Genomic DNA, 23208 nt, shown 5'->3' with positions numbered 1-23208 from the left:
TTGGGCATTCATCCCCTCCGCACATACACCCAATTATAAGATACCTATTAGTGTTCACAATGTAAGCTATATTTTTGCCTGTGACAGTTGGCCTCACTGTTCTGGCAGCAATTTCAGCCTATAGTATAAGTGGATGTGTGTCCTAGAGAACTGAGTCACAGTGGTCCATGTATCACCTAGTAAATGGGATCCAATAAATGTTGGCTAGTGATGCAAATCTAATTTAATGTAGGGGAAAATAAAAATTGCTAGACATTATATATGTCTCTGAATCTTTTCTCACACTAGTGTTATGCATGTCCAATGGGGCACAGTTGTTAATATCAAGCAGCCGGTTTGCATGCTTCTTCAAAGGCCTTCGTGAACATACGTGTGTACCATCACTTATCACTACTGAACTTGGCCCTAAGATTGCCATTGCAACTGCGCTATGATACCGTTTATCGCAGTGAGATTTCTGACTTTAGAAGAGAATTCCAGTGTTGGGAATATTTTTCCTCTGGTGTACTTGGCTTTAAAAGTGTTTGGATTTTTTTTTTCAAGGTGGTGGTTTTAGGAGCTTCCCTCATGATTACTTTATTTCAAATAAGGGCTTTACATTCTCATATTTTGCCTTTGTTATACTTGTGTGGTCAGTGAAGACAAGTGCCCGGTTTTATCAGATGTTATTTCATTAACAACAAACAGATGAAAAGATGAATTTCATTGCAAAGTGAAAGGAAAAGAAGCTGAGCTTAAGGCTTTTTAAAGAACATTTGGGGCCTGGCTCTCCTTTCACTTATGCCTGATTAACTTCATTGTCTTGTCACATTGACACTTACATCCAAGTAGAAGCAGGTCATGTCTCAAAATGAAGCAAGGGCAGGACAAGACTGTTCCTCTTTTGGAACAAGTACTCATTTCACCCCAAAGAGGAAGCACATGCAAAATGCTTGTCTTGAAAGGGATATTGGGTCATTCCAGCACCTTTATCCTTCATTTGCATGTCTGGCAAGAGTCTGTGAAGACAGAGGAAATTAGTGTGCTATCATCCAGCCTCCTTTTACAAAGTGTACTAAGGCCTCTCTAGACAATTTCCATCCATTGACTGGAATGGATTCTGAAGCTGTAGATGTCTTCACAGGTTTAACTGAGCTATTTTGTGCTGTCTTTAATAATGCTACTGTATCTAGACAGTGTTTGCTTCTTTTTATCTGTATGTGAATTCGTAAAACAAAAAACAAAACCAAAGAGGAATGTTCACAGGTATTCACTGTGCAATATGGGAAACATGGTGTTTCTTTTTAGCACAGCCTCTCCTGTTTGCTTATTCCCACCAGATGAATAGCTGTGGCAAGCCTTTTCTTCTCAGAAGGGATGTCTCTCTTTAGAGAGACAAAACTTAGGAAGATACAATTCCAAGTTACTTGTGGTTGAGTCATTAAAGATCTCAAAGGACAATATTCCATTTGGACTGAAATTGCAAGATGCTTTTATATATAACTTTGTATTCAGTTTCAGGTTTTGGCAGCCAGGGAAATTTGGGGTCAGAGGGAGATTGCAGTTTCTTGAAGGAGAGGAAGAGAATTGAAAAACAAATCCACTACTTTTCACAAACTGAAAAAAAATCCACTAGTTTTCACATTTTGTCCTTGAGCTGTAAATTTCCGAGAACACCTTAGTAAATCTGTTCAACATAACTGTAAGTTCTTGTGTTCTATGCTAGGATAGTATATATCCATCAAATTGTAATTCAGAAAGGTATTTTTGTGCTGTTTTTGGAGGAATGGAAGCTCACAATGCACCACTTAAAATTGCTTGTCTAATTCTGCCCTTTATTTAAGAGCTATGAATCAGAAGCTTTTTTTTACTATGTGGCTTAGAGGATCTGTGCTGCACTGCACCATGCAGTTTTCTCTGAGAGGAATTATGAGCTGTAGGTTTTGTTTTTTTTTTTAAATAGTGTTCCCAGAAAATTTTGAATGATTAGAGGCAGAGTTTTGAGATGGAATCACAAACAGAATGCTATGATGACATGATTGTTACTCCTTTCTGAACATATGGAAGTCTGCTATTAATGCTCTGCACATAACATGCAGTTTATTAATGCATGACAGGATTTTTACTCTAGTTTCCAGGGCAGACTATTCTGTTGATTAAGTTTCCTTTTACAGAGGGTCAGCTGAGAGTGGATGCCAATGTTTCTGTCCATCACCCTGGAGAGCCTTATGGAGTGAGAACTGAAGTGAAGAACATCAATAGCATACGATTCCTGGCAAAAGCAGTAGGTAAATGATGGTGCTTCGTTACAAGAGGATTGTAGGTATTTTATGTGGTCTGACATGAACTATTTCAGGCTCCTGAGTGCAGTAATTGGCCTTAAATGCCCTGACTAGCTTCACCTGGGTGTCCCATCTGTGCACCTTGTCCATGGGTCCAGAAATTCCGTTTAAGCTCAGGCTGGGGCCTTCAGACTTTGCTGGAGCTACATCACAGGTGTGCCGTTTTTTAGTCTTGTCTCCTAATGGACCCTGGACCTGTTCTGTAGGCTTGTTCCTAGTCCTGTCTCTGGACTTACCTCCTCCTGCTTCTGACTGAACTCCCTGGATGGAACCTGGAAACCAGCTCATCCCCTCACTTTGACTGAGACTGTCAGTGAACCCTGTTAGTAGCACATGCCTCTGCCCATGCTGTTCAGACCAGTGCAACTGCACCGGGCAGTGAGGGCACTGCCTGTGCTGTGGTCACCCTCAGTTCCTGGCTTGTCCCCGGTTGTGGAGCAGCCCCGCTCTTGCTTCTCCCTGTCAGAATAAATCTTTGTATGGGTACTGTGGGGATAGAAGCCATGTTATTCTGCAGTTTTCTTGCAGAAGTAAACCTCTGTCTGCAAGAAGAATAAAGCAGGTGATTCAATGCCTGGCATGTTTAGTACTGAAATATGTTAGCAGTAGCTGTGTCTTCTCATGTACATGATTGCTTTCCACTGAGAATGGCAGGTAGTATGTGTGAAGTTCAGATGCAGCTTGGGTATGAGCATGAAAGGATTATTATTACATCTGCAAAAGAAAACTCAACTGGGTGATAGGAACGTCACTAGGAATATATGGCTTGGCTGCAGTGCCTGGGAGAAAATGTTTCCTATTTAAAGGGAATGAAAGAAGATAACAGGAAAACATGCAAAGAAAGAAACAGTGCCGGAGACACAGTGACTGATAATTCTGCCTGTAACTACTGCTGTTTATTTCATTAAGGTTAAAATAACAAACTATTCCATTATTGCATAGCAATGAAAAATGTAATAGTGGAGTGTACAGAAGCTAATAGTGCAGTGTAACAAGCTTATTCTTTTTCCTTTTGTTTCTGCCAGACTACGAAATACAGAGGCAAATTGAAGAACTTGAAAATGGAGGAACAATTCTGAATGAAACAAGAGCCTTTGATTCCAAGCTTGGGTGAGTTTATTTTGGAGGAACGTCAGGAATACCAGCTTTAGAGTGCCAGGGATATGTAGTGACATGACCAGGAGAGGTAATGTAGTATTGCTTAACTTCTGTCTTCTAAAGCTAATGTTCACAAGCAGAGTCTCCTCACAGATAGTAATTTATTCTTAAAGTTGAGGCTTTTTCACAACAGATTGTGTGCTACATCAAGCAGTGTCTGTGTGAAAATGACTGCCTTCCTACATATACACATTCTTTGAAGCGGCTTTAAGAAGCTCTCCTGATCTTCATGAGGCAAAGTTTTTGTTTTGTGTTTTTGCCATAAAACTATTTCTGCGGTGTACCACTTACAACATCTTACTTGTTTTGTTTTTATTTTAGGTGCACTGTACCAATGAGAGACAAAGAAGGAAAACAAGATTATCGGTATTTTTTAAAAAATAATATTTCAAGAGCTGAGAATTTGTTTTATTTCTGAGGTGTTGTCAGTGTAATGAGCATGGGAAGTTAGTCAGCATAGTGAGTATGTGTTGGAAGTTTACTTTCCCCTGGAAGGGGAAGAGACCCGTCAAAATCAGTGCTGGTCTGAACAGTTCAGATCTAGAACTGTGTCTCGTCTCTGCTAAGACCCAGAGACCTGTTCCAAAAAGTAAGCTGGAGTAGCTTAGCTCAGAGCGGGTAAGTTGAAGGTTTACTTTGTGGCCAGTACGCATGTATTCTTAAGAATGCCTGATATAAAATGTAAGAATATTCCAAGTTAAGCATTACTCCCACTTTAAGTAAATACTGTGGGAAATTACTTTCATGTAACAGGCCCTGCCTCTCCATGCTTAAATTCTGTGATCATAGACACTGTTTGAATACCCTAGCTACTGTTGAAAGTTGTCAGTATTCATAGGCTCTTTACAGACCTACTGAAGACCTTGCTAAGTACTTCTTGCCTTCCACCAGCGTGAGATGACAGCCATCAAATCATAAACAGCCACCCAAGAAGGATTTAGCCAGAGGGTGACGGGACAAGGCTTGAGTCCTGTTGGGAAGCAGTGCTGCTGGGAACAAGTGCTAGGGCAATGCTGCAAAGCAGCAACACAGCTGCTCAGTGGCCTAGCATGGGAGGCAATCGCAGTGGTGTCTGGATGGGATGGGCAAGAATGATGCAGCTCAGGGATTGCTGATTGCTCTGGGCACCTTTTCTCGTGCTCTCTGCATGCCTGCCTTCTCCGCTGTTTAGGGCCATCTTAGTGCTGATCGTCCCAGTAGTTCTGTAGCTTTGCATCCCAGAGACAGTCTTCTCGTTACTCCAAGAGTTCACTTCGCAGCTGGAGAGCTGTAGTTCTGCAGGAGAACTTTCAGAGCCTCTTTGCTTTGCCATATCTGTGTTCCTGTTAAATCTACATATATTCCGCTACTGATCTTACTAGGGCAGAGCAAGGATTTTGAAAACATCCCACAAACTTTAAATTTATGTCTCCTTTTTAAATTATTGTTTGCAGAAATCCAGCAGAAAAGGCAGTGATCTGTTTATTAATTCCTTATTATCGTAGGAGCTGACGTGAGGCTTATTTAACAAGACTAATTCAAACAAATGCAAAAAAAAATCAATTATAACCTAGGCAAAACTGATGAGTCTAAGATATGTCAAATAAAGACCAGAAAGATTATTACTAGTACTAAGATTATTATCAGTACTAAACTGTATTTTTCAGGTTTTTGTAGCTTACTGCTGCACATTATACATTAAATTGAAAATATATTTTTAGGCAGATTTGAAATAGAAATTATTACAGTAGATTTAGAGGATGCCCAATGTCTTTTTTCTAATTTTTTTTAACCCCTCATTTGATCACGTAAGAGTGAGGTTTCTCTTTCAGTTGCATCTATTTGAGTGGTTTGAATTGGCCTTTTCTTTAAGGAAGCCTTTTGTTCTATGGTGGTACCCCGCTGAGCACAGTAACTTTGCTTTTAGCACAGCGTGAGATATCATCAAGATTTTTGAAGTTAGTCTGGAAAAGGTTACAACCTACCCAGATCATTCCTGCCAATCAGCTGTTAGTCTGGGTTTTTCCTTGCCAGTCTACTCCTGATTCTGGCCAGATCCTCAACTGAATTCAAAAAAGGTGGATGCCAAAACGAGTGGGTTGTTTCCATATCTATTCTTACTGGTTTTATTGGAGTTTTTTATTACTATTTTGGTTGCAGAAAGTGTTTTAATTACCTCTTTTCTATCATCAACTCTTTGACAGTGGCAAATACTCAGAAGAAAATAGAGGCTTTGCAGCAGTTCAGGGACTGGTCTCTTACTACTTAACAGTGATATACTAAGTAATGAATTTTTAATATTTTGTTTAGTTGAAATAGTAACGCAACTTCCAGGTAAGTATAAACTTGTAGTATAAATTTTATTCCCTGTTGTTTAGCTTCTGAATGAAAATAATTGTAAAGGAGTTGTTCTTCATTTTTGCTAGGTTTATGCCAGAGCCAAACCTTCCTCCATTGATTCTGTATGATACAAAATCTTTGCCAGCTAATATGAACCATCAGCAAGTGGTAAATATTGATTGGATTCGTGAGAGACTTCCTGACCTCCCCCGTGTGAGGAGAGCAAAGCTTGTTGAACGGTATGGGATTCTTCCTGAACACAGCTTCACCTTATTGGTAGGTCTATTGATCAAGTGCTAAAACAAGCCTAGAAACTCCGAAGTTGCACGGTTTTTGAAAAGATTTACAAATGTCATATTAACCAGCTGTCGTTTCTCGTAGATGTGTTTTAGTTGGAAATACGTCCAATGCAGACTGTGTACCTTGGAGCAATATACATAGAATGGCAAGGAAAAGAAACCATACACAGTGCACCTGGAAGCGTTTTGCATGCAGGGTGCACTCAGATAACTATTATTTCATATTGATCTTGTCTGTCTACACATAGACGCACCTGTGACTGACTGCAACAAATGTTCAACTTCCTGCTGACAAATCCTTGTCAGCGAGTGCCTGCTCTTCTCGTCTGTGGGTCTGGTACAAGGCTGGGCATTGTCAGTATTTAGCAAATTAACACACGTTTTCCTGACTGCAGAAGCAAAACTCAAAAGTTTAAATCTTTCAGCTTCACGTGCCTGTTGATGTAGCTTCCACATAATTTTGGAAAAAAAAAACAGCTTGGGTAAATACCCCAGTTGGTTGTGTAACATCGACTCTGGCCTCACAATGCAGTTTATGAGGGATAGGTCCAGAAGAGGGGATGAAAAAGAAAAGGATGTGGCAAGTATGGATATAAATAAGGAAGTGACAGCAAAATCTCACAACTTCCAAAATTATTCTAAAGGTCTTTGAGCTTCTTAAATACAAACTGTGTCGTCTCTGTTTCCCACTAACTCTGTATGGGGGTTAGTATACCCACCCAAGATTAGACATTTCAGATAGCCAGCTAAGCTAGGACAATGTCCTGCTTTGGTTACCTCTGTGGTTAGTGGAGACAGAAGGAAAAGGACTTCTTCAGAGTAAGATTCAGAGCAGAACCATAAGTACTTTAAATTGTCCTCTGGAGGAGTTTCTTTCCTTTGACTCTAAATGGAGGGAGAGCAGTGCACATAACTCAGCTACCTAATATAGAATCACAGAATGGTTTGGGTTGGAAGGGACCTTCAAAGGCCATCTAGTCCAACTCCCCCTCAAGGAGCAGGGACATCTCCAACCAGATCACGTTGGTCAGAACCCCATCAAACCTGGCCCTGAATGTTTCCAGGGATGGGGCATCCACCACCTCTCTGGGCCACCTGTTCCAGTGTTCTACCACCCTCACTGTAAAAAACTTTTCCTAATATCTAATCTGAATCTAAAACCATTACCCCTCGTCCTGTCACAACAGGCCCTGCTGAAGAGTTTCTCCCCATCTTTCCTGTAGGCCCCCTTCACGTACTGGAAGGCCGCTATAAGGTCTCCCAGGAGCCTTCTCTTCTCCAGGCTGAACAGCCCCAGTTCTCTCAGCCTGTCCTCGTAGAAGAGATGCTTCAGCCCTCTGATCATCTTCATGGCCCTCCTCTGGACTCCCTCCTTTGTGTGTCTGTAATTTTAATACACTTGTACACAAGCTGATTCTACAGGAAAAAAATGGTTCTTTTTTTCTGAAGAAAGCTGCTTTTGTGGTGGTGTGCCATTTTATTGAGTTGCAGATCTTTTACTGTTTGGTGGGCAGGTGAGTCATAAGTCTCAACAAAGTTTGAGTTGTGGGTGCTGCAGTGATAGCATCGAGAGGTGTCAGTAGTTCTTACCTTTCTATTTCATTGTGTAAGCTCCAGAATGTGATTTTGCAGTCAGTATTCCTGTCTATGCATGCATTTTTTCACATCAACGTATTTCTCACATATTAAAATAAACTGAAATGGGTCCTGAACCTTTTTTTCTTACTTTTTTTTTTTTTCCTTTTTCTCGCCCTCTGTGATGGATTGAGCCTGGCCAGCTGCTAAGCACCACAACTGCTTGCTCATTTCCCCTACCAGTGGGACAGGGAAGAGAATAGGAAGAGCAAAAGCGAGATGATTCATGGTTTGAGATAAAGACACCCAAAAGTGATGCAAATGCAATCACAAGTAGACTGATGTGCAGCCAGTCTCTCACCAGTGACAATGACTTCGTCTCCCAAAAATCTCCTTTCTTCAGTTGTCCTTGTTGAGCAGGGCATTATATGGCATGGAATATACCCTTGGTCAATTTGGGTTAGCTGTCCAGGTTGTCCCCCCAGCCTAACTTCATGCCCACCCTTGACCTACTTGCTGTGGGGGACTGAGTGGGAAAAAGAGAAAGTACTACTTAGCAGCAGCCAAAACACCATTGTGTTGTCAGAACTGCTTTAGTCACAGATCCAAAACACGGCACCCTATGGGCTGCTCTTAAGAAAATAAACTCCATCCCAGCCAGACCCAGTACACCCACTCCTTTCATTTGGTTGGCATCAACCCACTTCTTGCAATTTCAGTTTTGCTGGTATTGATGGCTTCTGCTGTGTGGTTTCTGTCATCTCTATCAGCTAGCCTTATATATTTGCCTCATCAACTTTCTTTCCACCTGTTCTCCAAAATCTACTATTGCTTTTGCTTTTTCACTTTTTTCCTTTTTGCAACATAGAAGGCAATTAATGAGCTCCAAGCTGAAATTTGGGATTCATTTTGTAATAAGATAATGCATCTATTTGAATGCATGAAGTGAACGTCTTCTTCATCGCGTATCTTCTTTTATTGTACATTAGAATGTCAGCATGTATACTCTCTGTAAAAGTTGCTTGCCTGTTCACTGGGAGACCAGTTAACCTTAATTCAGCTGAAAACAGTATGTCCATTGCCATGTTAAGCTTCCATCAGAAGTTGCAGAAGATTGCTGATGGGGCCAGATGCACAAATCTAATGAGCATTCTTTCAGGTTAGAGCACCCAGGAGTGCTCATTAAATAAATGGCAGTCGTAGAGGGATGACTCCACAATGCAAAATCTCTGTTCTGCGCCTACTTGTTAGAGAAAACATTATGCGCAAAAGTTGTAATAAAACAATACCATACTTCAGCAGGCAAGTTTGTTTCCAAGCTTGCTTCGTGAGCTTTGTTCTCGTATACGATAACTGCCTGTACATACTGCAGTACTGAGAATATGAAACTACTGCTTTGTCCAATTGTAAGATGTACTGAGATGGAAGGAGAGCTTTACCTATTAATGTCTTTATATCTGAAATTTCTTAAGTGTAAAGTGCTATGTTTTTGACAGTTTTATATAAATTGCAAAAATAAATGAAGTTTCTTATTTTCTTCATGTAGAACCCTTCTTATTCATAAGCATACAATTCTTTGAGCCACATAGACTCCATGGTATTTGCATACTCAATTTCTACATGCAATTTCTACTTCTCTGTGTAAACAGGTAGACTGGCAAATACTTCAGTCAAGAAGGATTTCTGACAACTTTGCCAGTTATGGTATTACAGTATTTTTGTTTTGCTTCCTGTTGAGTCAAAAAATAAGATGTATTTGCATAGACATTAATGTGACGTTCTGTTTTCAAAAAACATGCTGACGTCCGGGAAGGTCCAACCGAAAAATAGATCAATTGTCACAGTACAGCTTTAGAAAAAACAGGCTGACTGCATCCTTTCTCATCTGAATTCTAAGACTTCCTGCACATTTACTGTTCCCCTGCTTACTCAGATAAAAGTGGCAGTTCCACTTGGGCTTTGGCTTATTGCTTTGGTGGAACAATTATGTTGGTGAGTCCTTCGTATAGTCAAAAGTGGGATGCTGTAGAAGGTTGTTTTGACCGTTTTGTTTATGACATACCATCTTCATACTACATGTTGGTGTACAGATGACTTCATGCTTATTTTTAGAACTTCAATAATTTTGTAAGAAGCTGTAGGAAAAAGTAGAGCTTTCTTTGACTGCTCTGCTTTTCTGCTTTAATAGGCTTGATTTTTCTGGTTTTTTTTTTTCCCTGACAATCTTGTACATTTTTGCGGCAGTTGTTACCTCACAGTTGGTTATTGTGAGAACTGTGATGGTGAATATAGGAATAAGAAAGCAAAAAAATGGCATTTTATTTCTGATCGCTGATGTAGTTTTCTTCTTCAGTTCTTGGGAAACATTATTGATCTTTAAAAGCGTAAGTTGGCATTATGGACCTAATGTCCCTAAAGATTGTACACATGGTATTTTATAAAATAATATATTTTTTAAAACTTGCTGAAAAAACATCTGGCATCACTCTTCCACTAGTTTTTTTTACATCTCAGTATTATTAAATGATTATTTTAAACTGTGTTTAAGAAAGAATTTTGCATCTGGTTGAAATATCAGTATGTCAGATTTCATGCCAGTGAGACTCCAATGAATAACTTACAGCATATTTGGTGTGTAATGGGAGCACTGAGTGGGCCTGGATCACAAACTCAGTGCTGCAGTTCCAAATTTCTGGCTTTTCTTCTGTGAAGATTAAAATACATTATTCAGAATTAATGGAGAACAGTCAGCATTCCTGTAGACCAGCACATTAGAGTGTGCAGTGATTTTCAGCTCAGATCTATTGCAAAGGACAGTTATGTGTGTGTGTTGGTAGTTGAAGTCAATTTGGGAGGAAGAAAGTTTACTAAAATGCAGAACAAATTATAGTCAAGTTCAAGTAGTACAGTATCCAGAAACTGAAGCTAGTCAAGTTGTGCCTGCGTTTTTCTAATATGGCCAGAAAATAAGGAAAATGTCTCATTTCTGTCATTCATTCTGATGTTTTGTCATTCTGCTGTATTTATTTCAGTCTAGCATTGCTGAGTTTTCTTACTCTTTGGCTACAGAAAATGACAGCCACTTAAAAAAGCCATAAATGAAATGCAAAGGAATTTTTTGGGAATCTGTCTGATTTTGTGTGGACAAGCAGTGAGTAGGGGGCCCAGTACGTGGTAGCATACGTAAGTCTGTCTGTCTGAGTATTCCTGGGCTTTTCTCCTTTTGCTGCCTGAAAATCATCTGATTAAAATGTGAATGGTTATGTTTGTCCTTAGTTTTTCAAAGGTCTGGCAGCAGGGTCAGAGCTGTAGCTCCAGCCAGGCTGTTGGTATCGAGAAATCAGAATGTGCCCACTGTTAGATACACACTCTTTAGCCTGTCCGCGATGAAAGTGTTGGACATGCTGCGTCTGAGTTGTGTTGCCTGCATTCAGACATGTGGCATCCGCAGACATTGTTTTCCTGTGCGTAATGTTGTAGCTAGACCTACTCTGCCCAGAGTGTTTGTAAAACCTTCTGCAGCATATGTAAAGAAACCAGCATTTATACCTCCTCACTTTTTCCTACCGAAATTGGACAGGTGTTTTTGTGGAAGGGAACCCGCTGTTTAAATAATCAGTGTTTGTTTGTGCTAATGAATCCTGAGGTGAATTAGAAAGAGTACAGTATTTAGTAATGCATCATTTTAGTAATTCCATTTAGCACACATGCAGTTTTTAATAAAGTTTACTGTACTTTGGTAATCACGTAATTCCTTTACTGTTTTTTTTAAGCCAAATTTGTTCCTCTAGTCTACTTAGCCTTAGATTTTACATTGTTTATTACAAAGTAACTGCTGGTTAAATTTGTGAAAACACTGGAAAAGAAGGGAATTATGACTGTGTGTTCTGGATAGATAACTAGGGGGAGTTCCAAGGTTTACCTTGGTTCACGAAAGACCTCAGTGGCTTTCCTAGGCTGAGAACTTGTTTTCTTGTTCACGGTCTCAAGGTAAAGGGGATGGGTCAGATTTTTGTCACACCAGTTTTACGGTGTGACGTTAATCTAAGTACATTTTTTCTGTTTCACAGAACAGAGAGCAGTAATCTGCAGTCTTCTCAAAAGCCACACATCACTACCAATTAAAAATGTGGTATCTGGAGCTCTTGGAAGTTTGTGTTGTGAAAGTTTTGAGGAGGAAAGTCTAAAATTCTGTATTGCTGTGGTGATAAATTGCCTCTAAAAACAAGGGCAAATGAGACTCTTTTGATGGGATGTGTTTGAGTGGAAAAGTCAGGCTTTGGGTCAGTGTTTACCTCCATTCTTTTTTGCTCAGAGCTGTTCAGAGATCTGGCTGCAGTCAGTATGTGCTTGGGAGATGTTTTTATTGTGATAACAGTATACTTAGAATAGCTCCTTGGCTGTCTCCAAACTATTACCTCTCACAGCTTCTGAGAGCTGGCTTGTCCTCCACACACATTTATGCCACACACTGCAGAAGTCCGGTGGCACACTGGATTTGGATTCCTTCTTGAAAAGGTAGGAGCTGCCACTTAATATCTCTTCAGCCTTCAGCAGACCTAATGGGTTCTGTGCTACAGTTAAAGATCCATCAATGCCTTGATGACAAACAGCACAGCATTCAACAGACTGTGCAGTATCTGTTCTTCTAAAAACAATCTCAGATTTCACTTAGGCTATAAATTGAATCTGCTACTGTCATACCTTCTGAGCATTTAGGGTGCTGTGGAAAAGCTTACATAGCTTCTCTGAAAAAAAACTAGAACAATAAACCCCTGCTTCTTACAGTATGACCTTTCCATATCATTGGAGAGTGAATGCAAGCTAAACTTACTGCTTCAATCCAAAATAAATGGAAGTCATTGCAAGATCAAGAGTGAACTATCTGTACACAATTTCAAGAAAAATCTCTTTGTGGTAAAAGCTAGCATGACAGCCTGTTAGATGGCAGCATTACATTCTCTAGCGTTACACATATTTGAAACACGTGAGGAGATAAGAAAGCTTCTCCCCAAATGCTCAGTTTAACAGAGGAGTTAAGAAAAAAAGATCGCTCATTTATGGGAAGTTCCATTGAAATAGGCTGGCAGATAAGCTGTAGGTACCTGTTCTAGACGTAACATAGTTTCTTTGCTGTTATATTCATAAAATTACTACAAAGTCTTGTGACTTTACAATGAATTCACAAAACCAAGTTTACTTTAGGATTGAGTATTTATACTCCATATGTAATTGTTTAATTAATGATGTTTGCACTCTGATATCTTTTTGATGCGTTTAACTTTTCTTAAACAGAATGAAGATGGATTATCAGAATTCTTTGAAAATGTGGTAAAACAGACCCAGATGAAGCCAAAGAAAGTGATCGGCTGGATTCTCAACGACCTGCTCAGTTATTTGAAACAACATTCCCTAACAGTAAAGGAAAGGTCAGGCTTCTTGATTACTACGGTGGTGAAATAAAAGTGATCCTTTTCTGATGCACCATGAATAGTATCGTGTCCCTCTGTTCCTCGCTTCTGCTTTAGTTGTTATCTGGGAAGTTTGTTACACTAGGCAGTACTACGTAGGCCTTGACATGGTCATGCTGAGTGAAGTTAACCAGATACCTTGCAGAGAAGAGGGCCATGTAGTTAAGACTCGTAATCAGAATTTTCCTTCTTTGGAATATGACAATGGTAAGGCATAATCAGACAATCAATACCAAAGTAGAATATAGTGTATCATGGGGGAAAAATAGTAGCTTGTCATGCTAAACTGTGTGATCTTGAGGCAAGCAACAGTAGCCTAGATACATTACTTCACTTTATTTTTTGACGTAAACTTTTGCCTCCTTTTTCCCTAGCCCAGTCAGTTCTTTTCTCCTGGCTGACCTTCTGAACCTTCTAGAAAAAAAAGAAATTTCTCCTACAGCAGCAAAGCAGGTTAGTACTTTTTTCATTTTACTGTACTTTAAATCTGTGGTTGCTTACTCCATTCATGTAGCAATTTTATAATCAGTGTGTACCAGAACATCAGTTGCTTTATTTAGAGTGTTGATGAAGGATAAATTTTGTATCGACTGTATACATACATTAGATGAAAACGCCTTATATATATAATCTTACACATACATCTGCATATTCAGTGTTAGAAGGGGGTACAGGCCAAATAGTAGATTTAAGCAGTGTGAACTGAAGTCAATTAAATAAATTCTGCTTCTGAACAGACTGGTCACTAGATCTCAGTTTCACAGTTCGAGTCAGACCTGAGTGAAAGGTCAGTGGGAGCTGAAACATGACTTGCAGTTAAGCTGAGTACCGGCTACTAGGTACTAAGGGGCAGTAAGGTCTATGTTCTCAAGCATTAGCTTGTGGAAAAGGATATAACTCACCTGAGGGTAGTCACAAAAAGAGTTCTGCTTTGGTGTACCCCCGAGTCAAAAGTGGAGAGGTCTGGTCTTACTTGCTTCTTTGAGCAAGTGCCGTCATGGACCTCCCAAGCAAGTACTCGTGGTAAAGCTAGTTTTCCCCTCTTCTTGCTTAGGACAATCTGAAAAATCAGCCCTTGATGATTTGCGTCTAAAATTGTGAACTGCTTATGATGGGTACAGTGACTACTCTGTGTCTGTAGATGAAATTTGGAGATTTTTTGTAATAGGGAATAATCTGTCATTTGCCTCCAATTATTGCAGGCTCGTTTATGTGGAATGCATTGTCTTTTCTGATTAGTTAGTATTCTCTAGGTAAGTACATTAGATGACTGTTTCTTCTCAGATGGTCATCAGTGAAACTGTTAAGATACTTCACTTGCCTTGTCTGCGTTCAAGCTTTTAACACTCTGAAATACACAGGGCATGCTTCCATCTTTCTAGCACGCTCTGATTTAGGTCAAGTAAACTTTGGAATGGTATTGAGATCAGTGTATTTTTTGCATGATTGTAAAGCAAGTGTACCTGTTGCAAATGTGGCTCTTTACCCTTCTTGGAGGCAGTTAAACTTCCTGGTGTGGAGGTTTTTTCAGAGTTTTTTTTGGAGGTCCTTGTGGTTCTTAATTAAGTTGGTCTTGTTGTTGGTCTGCTTCCCTGAATAGCCAGCTGCGTATGACAGGCATTGTAAATAAGGCTTTAAGTGCCTGACTTCAGGCATATGCATTTGGAAATTTTGGATTGGGAGAGTAAAAGCTTCAAAAAGGAGATAAAGTATTAATAGGAAAAGCATTGGAATGCAGAGCAGTTCTGTGCCTGCGGGTTATGGCACACCCATGGTTTGGTGTCTGCATTTGAAAGGGAAGCTTCAGAACTCCAGCCTTAACTCTTGGCTTCCTTGTGGAGGTAGCGACAGGATAGTAAAGCTCTTCTACAGGAATTTTTTGCCTTGTGATATATTTGTGTGCCAGCACTTCTGAGGGGTTATGAAATGTCAAGAATTTCAGAGATCCTTTTCTTGTTTAATTACCAGCTCCTTGTAATGTGCATGTTGTCCTCAGTGTTCTGAAATTGGACACAGAAAAATAACAGTACTGTTTGCCATCACTGAGTGATGCTATCAAACCGCAGAAACCTTGCCACATTTAGAAAAGTATTTTGGTTGCCTAGATGTCGGAAGAATAACAAATGTTTATAACAATTCTCAGCAGTAGGCAGAGATAGTGGATTGCCCGAGGGCAGAAGGGGCTATATATACACAACAGCAGATGAATTGCAGCACTTGGGGTGGGAGAGAGTGAACTGCAGTGGGAGAGACAGATCCAACGAGAAAGGATGGAAGGGTTCGATGGGGCGAGTGTGCAGACATGCATGCACATACATGCTTGCTGCAGGAAGCTCTTAACAGTTTAAATTTTTTAAGAGGTTTTGTGTTCGGTCTCTGCTGTATAAGGCACTGAAACACAGACAGATAAAAGCTGTGAGCGCTGATTATGGACACAGAACGTTGTATGGTAGGATGCATATGCCAGGGAAAGGGCACTGTGTGCTTACATAATTACCACTTAGGTAATTACAGAGCTGACTCCCAACTTGCCATCAAATACAGCGTCCTACTCCAGAGGTCTCTGAAGCGGTTTCAGACTGGCCTGCCTTTGCAAAGGGGGAGCAGCTTCCAGCTCTGGTGGTGCGCCGGGCTATGGGGTGTGCGTGTCCTGGAGCAGGGGACCTGCGCAGGCAGGTGCTGTGGCCCACCCCACTGGCACCGTTTTGAAGGCCACAGTGGGAGGTAGCGGTGCTGCTCACCCAGGGCCGAAAGCAGTCTGATGGAGAGTATGCCCAAGGTGGGGCTGTGGTCCTCGTTCGCAGGGCTGGCAGTGAGTACATCTGTGGTGTAAGGGGCCTGTCTTTGAGTTATGGCGTTGTGGGAGGAGGCTGGTTCCCGGGTCAGGGAAGGAGAAGCTTGCCCCTGCTGCTGAGAGCCATGCTGGAGCAACTCTGCGTGGACACCCTTGTCATGCCTTCATCGGGGATCTGTAGCAGAGTCCAGAGCAGAGCAGACCCCAGGTCTTGTTTGTTTCTACAGTTGCACAGGTCACCCACATAGGAAAAACTTCAAGAGACCCACTTGGCACCCATACTTTAAAGTAGATAGCGGGGACATGAGTATGGTACATAAACCTAAACAGAACCATCTGCTTTGACAATTATGACTATACCATCTGGAGAACTGGACCCAGCCTGCCCCTCACTTTTGTCAGAGGCTGAGGGACAACTGCCAGACGTCGAGGCTTCCATCTCTGGAAAGGAGAGATGCCCGCAGGACTGACTCGAGTGGTACTGCCTGCTGCTTCCCTCCCACCCTTGGCAGCAGATCACTGCAGATAGAGTTTCCAGTTGGAGCGTTCTCAGGCACAGCAGTCAGCTGGCACATTCAGCAGTTGCAAAAAATGTTTGATATGATGCCCGTGGCAGCCAGACGTGTAAGTCCTGATTAATTCATCTTGACCAATGGTTTGCTGCTATGCCTGTGAAGGCAGAGACAGCAGAACATCATTAAAATCTAATCGCGCTCAGGCAAGAATCAATAGTAGAAACTACTGAGATTTCAGTAATGGAAATGAGGCCTGAGATTCTCGTTCTGGCTCTGGAGGCGTCATAATTTGATCCTCCTGTTCTGGTGCAGGCAGTTTGTGTAAATGAGTTGAAATCATTTTTTAAACTGCTTTCTTTAGATTTGTACTCCTTGCCAAGTGGAGAAACACGTTTTTAAAAGTACATCTTTGACAGGTCTTGGCCACATCTCTTTCTGCTTTCCTATGTACCTGTAAACAAGCAAGGGCCTTGATAACATTGTTGCTCTACTAGCTAAGTGGAGATGCCTGCTACCAAATTGAAAAGTACACATGATGCAGATGTCCCAGGGAAAATCTGGTGCCTTCAAGGTTTCTAATGGGCAAGCTTTTCTCAGTGCCAGGAGGTGTTTGGCATAGGAATAGCAGGAAATCAGAGCTGGATCTCTGACTGTCAAGCTGTCCTGCCCCTGATCTAAGTCAGCCAGATGTATGAATTGCTCCAGGGTAACTCTGCCATGGTCGGCTGCTAAGATTTTGTTTGTTGCAGATTTTTCCCCTCCTGCAGCTCATGGCATTCTGCTTGAATACATACCAGTCCTAAAAATCACATCTGCCTTTTTCCAGGAGAGTGATACGGCTTATTCATTGTCCAGCCCTTGATTTGTGCAGCGCTTCAAACTCTTCAGGGTGTTTTGCTATGGGCTGCGCTGTGCCAAGAGGACTGAGCTCCTTCTGAGGGGTGATGCACTGTCCTCGTGCCTTTGGAGGCCTCCAGGACAGAAAGTTTCCTGCCTGGGCCCTCGGGGGAGGAGCAGGTGGGGGCTGCTTGGGGTAGCAATGAAGTGCAGCAAAAAAAAAAAAAGGCAAGCAGCTGCAGACAGGTTGAATCTCTGTTGGATGCATTTGTTTCTAGAAGTATTCCAGGTAGCACTGGCACGATGATTGTTAAGTACTGCAGTAGAAGGAAGATCTTGTAGAAGACATCATATACTGCTCTGATTTATTTAGATATAAACAGCTGTGAGCTTTGCTTATAGCAGTTGTAACTCTGGCTGCTTATCAGTAACGTTAATATTGTGATCTGCCTTTAACCCTCTTACAGGGAAAAGACAAGATGTAGCTGCCACAATACAGCTGCGTGCCATTACCCTCTCTCAAGGTCTCCAGCAGAGTGATAAGATCCCATTAAAAGCTTCGGGGTACTGCTGGCAAACAAATCTCCTCTTGCAGGAATTGTGTCAGCACACGGTTCTTAAATACCTGTTGTGGCTACAAAATTGTTGAACTGAAGGTCTTTTGTACCAGAAAATTCTTCATGCTGAAGAAAATTGCTGGGGTAGTTAAGATACCATCCCACGTGCTTCATTTTTCTGAAGTTGTCTTGCTGCCCTGCTAATTATTTAACATGCAGTTTGAATGCCCCTTCTCATTTCCCCATCCCAGCCTCTTCATCATCCTACAATCAGTATTTAATGCTGAAATTTTGATGTGACCTATGTTTCCATATTGGTACACAGCAGTGGCCCAAACATACAATTACATCTTCAGCTCAGGGTGAAGCACAAGCAGCTGTTTTAATAAGGGTTTTCTTTTTCTCCTCCCACAGCTCTGAAATAAGAGCAAAGGGAATACAGAAAACGACTGCCCAAGGAAATTGGTTTTTTATAAATGTTCTCTTCTCTCAAGTTTATTCCAGGGCGATAGCCCTGCTACAGCACAGGAAAACCCACTGGTGTTAACAGGAGATTTTTCTGGAGGCCTGGGTTCGCCCAGCATCCCAGTACTCAGAGGTGATGCATAGGTGGGCTGGAACTGCTGCCTTCATTCTGCTTGGTGCTATTTTTCTTCTGCTTTGTCATACGTAGCCTCATTACAGCCTGCTGATGAGGAGTGGTAATGGGATGAGTTACCTGGCATCGGACTTGGTACAATAGTCAGCTAATTGTCAGTTCCCAGGCAGAGACATTGCTCACGGAAATGCATTTTCTTACTGCTCTCAGGCAGTTCCTGTGAAGAATGTGAGACGAGCACGAGTGCTGCCTGCGGAGCAGCCTTGCACTCAGTGCCAGTCTCTGCCGTGGTGCCCCCCTCTGCTAGCGAGGGAGCAGTGGCTCAGTGCAGCGAGGTACACAGGGGCTGTGCGAAGCAAACATCTTTCAAGAGCTACCATCACCCGTAGTAGCCGGCAGCTCCGGTACTGCGGTAGGCTGCAGAGCTCCGGTAGCGAACCGTTGACCCGCACTCATGCAGCGAGTAAAAATGCTTTGTCTTATTTCAGGATGCAGAAGAAGAGGGAGGGTACAAGAGCTCTTTCAGTGAGGCACAGGATTAAATCTTGGGTTTGTTCACATTTAGGCAATCTGCTCTTGCTTTAACTAAAATCTGACTTCTGAAATACTGCATGTAAACAACATATTGATGTGTCAAGGCACTGACCTTTGCTACTCATTGTGATTTTCAGGTGCTTGGAGAATTGTGGAAGGGAGAAGGGAAGACTCCTCTTGAAATAGTTAAAGAAAAGAAACTTGAACTGATACACGATCAAAAAGAGCTTGAACAGATCTGCCAGGCGGTGATTGATGGACAAGAAAATGAGGTGATTATGATGGTGTTGGGAAGCTTGTGAATTATGGCAGTCTGTGGCACTAAAAAGGGGGTTAAAATGGCCTTTTTTTTCCCCTTTTGATTGGCATTTGAGCTCTAGAGCCAGTATAGAAGCATTAAAGCTACTGCTCAGATATTATCAGGCTTTTCTTCTCCTTTCTTATTTTACTAAGTGGTGGGGGGGTTTTTTTTGGAAATTGAAGCATACACAAAATGATCAGCAGAAGAAATTACCAGTCTGGCTAATGTGCTAAGTCATTCTGAGAGGCCATAAAAATTTAATGCAGGAAAGCAAAACTATGGAGCTCTGTCCCTCTCCAGCTCTAGTGTCATTAACCTGACCTGGCCACCCAGCCATCCAGCCACGTAACTCTGATTTTTATCTATATCTCATCTGTTGTAGTATTAGGGCACAACTGTTAAACTGTTCTGAAGCTGGAGATTGAAGTTACTTGCCAGCAAGGCATACATTAGTTATGGAATTAGAGGCTGTATCAGAGGCTGGCAAGGCAAAAATTTACTTGTATCTGTCTCTGCACCATGTCCCTGTCTCCCTCTGCTGCCAAAGAGAGGAGTCTAGCTGGCTCTCCTGCCTGAGAGTGGCCATGGGGTAGGGAGGAGCCGCACCCCTGTGGCAGCAGCATCCATGGCTCCAGAGCTGCTGCCTGCTCTGCTGTTCTGCTGCTGGGCTGTGGCAGCAGCACCGATGCTGCAGTAGGAAAGATGGGGTTTTGGCTCTTCCCCATCTCCTTGGGAGGACACGCAGCAGCCTGCGTGGCTCATCTGTCTAACAAGGTCTGAGCTGGGAAAAAGGGGAAAAAAGCCTTGCTGATTATGAAGGGGAGGAGTGGGAAGGGATCTTGACAGAGTCCAAAATCTGCTTTATAAAAAGCAAAATGAAAACAAGTGCTTATATGTTTGCTGGAGCAAAAATGTGAGAGCAGAAGTGAATAGCTTACTTCTAATATAAACATTGTCTAGATACATTTGCCATTTGGAAAAAAACATTAAGATCCTTTGAGAACAATACCACCCACCCCAGATCTCATTGGGAGATGCTAACAGCTCTGTGAGAACTTTTGATAAAGAAAATGAGCTTGCAGTAAGTCAGCCTGACCTCCATCAGACTGACTCATTTGCAGAGGCTGATAAAAGTGCTGCTGTATTTTCAGACTGGTACGGAAGCACAAGTGTGGATAGAAAGAACATTAGAACTGATTGGGAAGTGCGGAAGCCAAAGGTCCATAACTACACTCCCATTTCAATAATAATGCTTTCTCTGAGAATGTAATTCCTCTCTTGTTTTCCACTGTTTTAGTCAAGCCAAATGCAGTAGAACGGCCTCACTTCCCTACTTTTTCCAGATGATCTTCTTCTAAGGCAAAAGCTGCCTTGGAAGGCGTGTAATTCACTGCTTTAAATTGCTGCAAGGGCCTACCATACAAAATAGTTAACTGAGTACTTGACGGGAAAAAAAAAAAAAAAGCCCTGTTTTTTGATAGTAACTTCATTTAAAATGAACTGGCTTACACACGGTTGCTCAAGCCAACACTGAGCACTTGATAAAAATGCAGTACTGTACTGCTCTCTGCTAATTTCTAGCAGATCAGGAGTTGTGAGTCCTTTCTATGTTGTAGCATTACAGAGAAGATTTTAGCCTGCCAGTAATTCAGATACCACAATGAGTAGCAATATTTGCATTTGTGCTTGGTATTGGCACGGCTGGTGGTTCATATGTTAGCAGTCCTTCCCTTAGTATCTGTAAATATGACGTCCTGTTTAATTGAAGCTATCGTGTTTTGCCCAGCAACTCTGACAATGTAGAGAATGTCTTCCCTGCCACACAAACAACGTGAAGGCCAGACGCTTGGCTTTCAGCAGCAGCAGCTCCTTTAGAAATGCCTGAAAGTGAAATTTCCAATGCTTTTTTTTTTCAGTGTCTTGACTTAGCTTTTAAATATGGCCCTTGCTATTTGGCAGGTGATTGTGCATCAAACAGTAGCTGTCTGATAGGAGGTCATATTTCTGCACATTTAATTAATTGCTATGTTGCAAAAGATTCCTTGCCTAAAGGCAATAACATGCTGTTAGAAAACCACCTACATCTGTGCTTGAAGGACCTCACAAATATTATCAAACAGATTGTGATGCAGTGCAAATTACTTGTTAGAACTGAACACTATATGGAGTAAAAAGGTAGAGCCTATTAGCAAGAAAAGTCCATCTCATTTTTCTGGCTCTTTTCTAGGAAGTCACTGTTTGAGTTGCAGCCACTGTTAAAATCCAAATAAGTTTTCTGACTTTTTCAATAAGAGGAGATCTTGCCATTAGTTTTAAGGCCCTGCTGCTGTAGGGACTTGCTGTTGTCGCTTGGGAACAGAGCAGGAGCTTATTGCAAAGCTGAAGGCAGTTTTTAAAAATAACATCTTAGCCCAAAATATAGCATTCTACCACAATGGTCCAAAAGGTGAAAAATATTCATACCGTGGCTGTGAATGAGTGAAAATGTCCAGGTTTACTCTAACAGTGGTGTCTGTTGTGTTTGTTTGTTTTCTTTAAAGGTTATGGCCATAAAGGCAGGAAATCTGAAAGTTCTAAATAAATTAATTGGCCTGGTACAAAGAAAAACACAAGGACGATCCAATCCTGTTCTGGTGAAGCAATTGTTAGAGAAGAAGCTGTCAGAGTAGCTACAACAGGAAAAAAACATACAAGTGTCTACAGAAAAACGACATGTGCTTCATTCTGTCTGGTTCACTGCAAATGAACTTTGGTGCTTCCTCGTGTATCGTCAGGATTGTTGGTTGTACTCCAAGCAGCGTTACAGCCTGGCCTTCCCCGGATGCATCAGCCAAAGGCAGATGAGCAGAAGAACAGCAGGAGATGATACAGTCATTTGCATCTCCCTCACTTCAGTGTGGCGCTCTGAAATGTGATTTCCATGCACCCATGGGAAACACGTTCCCAGGAGCATCTGTGAGTATGCGGAGAGCTGGAGCTGTATTGGTTAGTTTTGTAATAAAGCGAGTGCAAACTCAGCTCTTCTGGCTGCGTTTTTGTGAGAAGAAAAATTCACAGGTCTTGAATGCAAAGTCTGGTGGTGCATCGTAATAACTCATTGTAAATTAGTGTGAGCACACTAGTAACAGTGATTAAAACACCTGGCAGTAATTAAGATGACCGTGTGTGCTTCCATGCCCAGCAGGAGGGAATAAAGATCCACTGCTGTCATTCTTGGTTTTTGAAAGATGGGGAAAGGATGAAGTCGCTAGCTGCTTAAGTGCGTGCCTGAGGCTAGTGCCACACACAGATCTCAGTGCCTACATCTAAGGATGAGTGTCAAATTGTTTGCTCGCCTTCTTGTTACATGCCCAAACATCTGCTTGGCCTACTCGCAGCTCTTTCAGTTGTGGAGGAGTGCCTGTCAGCCATCGGCTGCATGCCTGAGCCCTTCTGAGCTTCACAGCCCAGTTTGGCCTGTGCCCTGCTTCTGCCAGCCCTGCACAACCTACAGAGCAACAAGCAGGGCCTTTTTGCTACACAGTAGCTCAGTAAAGGAACCATTTGCTCCATTTTGGTTTTTTTTCTCTGCTGCTGAGAACTTGACCCTGTGTTACAAACGCCCAGAGCCCAGGGCTGCACGCTTCTCTGGCACATGGCTTTCTACTGTCGCCTGGAACTGCACCACTTTGTGGAAGTAAAGGAACATGCAGTTGGCTTACCAAAACTGAGCAGGATTCAGCTGCGTTGCAGGGCCTGCTCCACTATTTGATCCTAAGGAGTGTTTCAGGCTGGTTTTTTTTTTTTTTATACCTTCCATTTTTCAGCTCCTGACTTTAAGTACTCACTGAAATCCAGGGTCCTAGAGTTAACTTCCCGGTCCCAACCCACTTTAGCTGATCAAACTATTAACAGGAAACCCAACTTAGAGGCAGCCTATCACATTTACA

The 23208-nt window shown here is 41.8% G+C and overlaps 1 protein-coding gene across 3 annotated transcripts in view; it reads left to right on the top strand.

Annotated features, from left to right (window-relative positions):
• Window positions 1-22296, top strand: part of GATB (glutamyl-tRNA amidotransferase subunit B) — a 42111-nt gene extending 19815 nt beyond the window's left edge. For 2 of the 3 annotated variants that reach the window (XM_086747441.1, XM_086747442.1), the window contains exons 6-13: window positions 2154-2267; window positions 3347-3431; window positions 3801-3845; window positions 5885-6074; window positions 12968-13101; window positions 13518-13596; window positions 19116-19250; window positions 21820-22296. In XM_086747441.1, coding sequence (XP_086603567.1) covers window positions 2154-2267; window positions 3347-3431; window positions 3801-3845; window positions 5885-6074; window positions 12968-13101; window positions 13518-13596; window positions 19116-19250; window positions 21820-21948 — 911 coding nt within the window. In that variant the 3' untranslated portion in view covers window positions 21949-22296. The remainder of the gene's footprint in view (window positions 1-2153; window positions 2268-3346; window positions 3432-3800; window positions 3846-5884; window positions 6075-12967; window positions 13102-13517; window positions 13597-19115; window positions 19251-21819) is intronic. The other variant, XM_086747443.1, reaches the window with a different exon arrangement.
• The last annotated feature ends 912 nt before the right edge of the window (window positions 22297-23208 follow it).

The sequence above is a fragment of the Chlamydotis macqueenii genome, chromosome 4 (genome assembly GCF_036417535.1).
Source record: "Chlamydotis macqueenii isolate bChlMac1 chromosome 4, bChlMac1.mat, whole genome shotgun sequence".
Classification (NCBI taxonomy): domain Eukaryota; kingdom Metazoa; phylum Chordata; class Aves; order Otidiformes; family Otididae; genus Chlamydotis; species Chlamydotis macqueenii.
The sequence above is the reverse complement of the archived record's forward strand: the minus strand, read 5'-3'. Positions and strand labels throughout refer to the sequence as shown.